The sequence below is a fragment of the Otolemur garnettii genome, unplaced genomic scaffold (genome assembly GCF_000181295.1).
Source record: "Otolemur garnettii isolate 467f Iridium unplaced genomic scaffold, OtoGar3 scaffold00092, whole genome shotgun sequence".
NCBI classification, from domain to species: domain Eukaryota; kingdom Metazoa; phylum Chordata; class Mammalia; order Primates; family Galagidae; genus Otolemur; species Otolemur garnettii.
The window spans coordinates 104124-107658 of NW_003852487.1; the positions used below are offsets into that span (position 1 = coordinate 104124).

Sequence of the window (3535 nt, forward strand, 5' to 3'; positions counted from 1 at the left end):
AAAAAAAAAAAAAGCCAAGTGCTGTGGCAGGTGCCTGTAGTCCCAGCTACTTGGGAGGCTGAGGTAAGAGGACTGCTTAAGCCCAGGAGTTTGAGGTTGCTATGAGATGTGATGCCATGGCACTCTACTGAGGACGACATAGTGAGACTCAGAAAAAAAAAAAAAAGACTAGTCTGGGTAACACAGGAAGACTCTGTCTCTAGAGATTAAAAAAAAAAAAAAGAGCTCAGGAGTTGGAGACCAGCCTGGGTGTGGTGTTGTGTGCCTGTAAGTCCTAGCTACTTGGAAAGTGAGGCAGGAGAATCCCTTGAACCCAGAAATTTGAGGCTGCAGTGACCTAGTATGGCACAACTGTTCTCTAGTCAGGGCAACAATAAGACCCTGTCTATATAAAATATAAAATAAAAACAAAATACATATTCTCAAGAAATATTTAGTATACAATGTGTATAGGGTATTACCTTAATTTGTGAAATACACACCTACACCTATAAACAGTTGGAAAAAAAAAACCTAAATATAATTATTACAGTGGTGATTTCTGGGTAGATCTTTGGCCTCTCCACTATTCTGTATTTTCTAGATTTTCTATGATGGATACAAATTTCTGAGTTTTTCTTCTTTTATTATTAGGGGCATTCATTATTTGTTTGTTTGTTTTGAGACAAGGTCTCTCTGTGTTCTCCAGGCTGGTCTCAAACTCCTGCCCTCAAAAGATCCTCCCAACACAGCCTCCCAAGTAACTGGGTTACAGAAGTGTGCTACTACACTCAACATCTTCTTTTATTTTTTGATCCTGTATTTTATTTTTTTATTGTGGTACAATTTTTTTTAATAATCAGAGCAAAAGGCTACATAGCACAGTGCAATCAGTAAAAAAAACCTTACTTTTCAAAGTGAAAAATGTCATTATCCATCTGTCCAAACCTACAGAGTATACACCACCAGGAGAGAACCCTACTGTAAACTATGGACTCTGGGAATGATATGTAAGTTCACTGACTGTAACAAAGGTACCACTATGAAGGGGATGCCATAGTGAGGGAGGCTGTGTATGCGGGAGCTGGAGGCAGGCACAAGGGAACTTTGTACCTTCTGCTCAATTTTGCTCTGAACTGCTCTAAAAGATAAAGTCTGTTTTAAAAATCTTAGAATTAAATCACTTAGGAAGTCAAAGTTATGGTCAGACAGATCTAAGAAAGGCTATTCAGTCTTTCTTCAATGAAACAGAGCTTCAAAACACAAACCTCTCCTGAAGATGAGAAATTGTAATTCACTTATGAATAAAAGGTGAGTCTTAACCATCTGACTTCTAGGTAGCAATTTGTTAGATAAACGAAAATGAAGAATTACCTTAACAATCCCCGGGGTGGGGAGAAGGCATAGCCCCTGACTTGCGGGTATGAGGCTCTGAGCATGATGGCTAATAGGGCAGCAGCTCCACCCCCCAGGCTGTGCCCCACGATTACAAGCTGGTATTCCTAGAGGACAAAAAACAGAATGAGGTCAAGGTTAGAAATATCAAATGGCTCATGACAGGAAAAGAAAATAAAAATTCAGTAAAATCTCACAGGAGCTATGCTGAAGGCTTGGCTCAAAATCCCATCATTGATAAGGCGTCGGTAAACATATCTGGCAGCCTGAGAAATCCCCTAAAAACATAAAGAAGGTGGCTATTAATCTTTGGACAGGGCAGATTCAATTGCACTCAGAAGACAGGATTGCACTGTATATATGCTGATTTGATTCTCTTAATTATTTTCCTAAAAAGGACATGGCATCATGAAGTCAGCAGTTGTACCCACTACTCACCATCGTGTTCTTGGCATCTTACAGAGAGCTTGCCATTAAGACTGTGCCCAATAAACACTTAAACTAGACCATCATAAATGAGTTCTAGAGAGGTCAGGTTTGGGTCTGACTTCAAAAATTAGATAAAATTTAAAACCTTCTAATATATGCATGTGTTTTCATAAACAGACTTCTGGAAAATTACAGTTCCAACAGAGGAGAGACGACCCTGTCAATGACAAGTATCTTCACAGTGCCTACTCATGGCAGCTCCTCTGCTAGTCCCTGAGGCACGAAGACCCGGCTACTGTCCAGGGCACGTTATATTCTAACAGAATGAGGTATAGGTTATCTTGTATAAGATAGGAGACTGTTTTGGATCATCTCTAAAGCAACTGCAAATTCCTAAGATTTAACAATTCTCCAAGAAGAATGCTGGACCTGGCATCATACAAGACAAATCAAAAAGAATGCTGTGACAGTATGTACATTATGACAGCACTAAATAAATCATCACATTCTCTTTTACTCTTCTGCAACTGTACAATGCAATCAACTAGGCATCTACAAAGTGGCTGGTCCTGGGCAATCAGAGCCAAACAGGATTTCGACTACAACTGCTGATGGTGAACACAGGCACCAAACAAGTACCAAGATCATTTTTAGCTTTATAGGTTTGGACTCCAATTACCATGAAGAACATCAAAGCCAAAACGCAACTTTGGCACATTTGACACAAGTGAAGCCAAGAACAGAGAACAGGCCCGGGAAGCAGAGGTTACTGAACACGCACAAATACTGTGCAGTGGGAACTCAGCTTCCAGTCAGGCCCCCAAAGCCTCAGCCTGTGGTCACAGAAAACCTTTCTCTGACAGGCAACAGCCCAGGCCTTAAGCCCACTGGATTCTGAAGGTATCTGGGGCCGGCTGGTTGAAGTGTCTTTACAATAAGGTTTAATAGTTTTATTTTTCTTCATACACATCCAATAGTAGTTGTTTAAACTAGAGAATTCTGTGACTTGAGGCACAAAAGAAAGCTAAAGGTTAAAGAAAAAACATCCCCATTCCTAGGACTGTCAAGCTTCAGACTCAAGGCAGAACAAATGCTTCATCCTGGCTTCTCCTCCCTGCAAACCATCTAGAGAGTGCTGCGGGGCAGTCACCTGCAGCTACACTCTTACTTAACACATTTTCTTAAAATGAAAATTAGACATTTTATTTAAAAAATGATTGCTACAGAAGTAGTACATATTTTGGTTATAAAAACTCATTAAGGCTTGGTGCTTATAGCTCAGCGGCTAGAGCTCCAGCCACATACACCGGAGCTGGCGGGTTGGAATCCAGGCCTGCCAAACAATGAGAACTGCAACAAAAAAATAGCCAGGCATTGTGGAGGGTGCCTGTAGTCTCAGCTACTTGGGAGGTTGAGGCAAGAGAGTGTACAATGCAGAGTCTAAGACCATTGCCTTTTACCCCTGATGCCTTGGTTCCTCTTCCCTAAAAGGAGCCACTGTAACCTTTGGGAGTGAATCATTTCAAATTCTCTCCTAAATGTTGGAAACTCTGCCCTGCAATGTCATTAGTCATCAGGGAAATGCAAATCAAAATCACAATAAGACCTTACTTCACAGGCCAGGTGCAGTGGCTCATGCCTGTAATCTTAGTACTCTGGGAGGCCAAGGCAGGTGGGTCGCCTGAGCTCAGGAGTTTGATACCAGCCTGAGCAAGAGCGAGACTGTGTCTAT

At 41.4% G+C, this 3535-nt stretch overlaps 1 protein-coding gene across 2 annotated transcripts in view; it reads right to left on the reverse strand.

The window, feature by feature from the left end:
• DAGLB (diacylglycerol lipase beta) overlaps positions 1–3535 on the reverse strand; it is a 47357-nt gene that overhangs the window by 13282 nt on the left and 30540 nt on the right. For both annotated transcript variants that reach the window (XM_003795426.3, XM_023516525.1), the window contains 2 exons: positions 1572–1652; positions 1354–1481 (listed from right to left, as the gene is read on the reverse strand). In XM_003795426.3, the coding sequence (XP_003795474.1) occupies positions 1354–1481; positions 1572–1652 (209 nt within the window). The remainder of the gene's footprint in view (positions 1–1353; positions 1482–1571; positions 1653–3535) is intronic.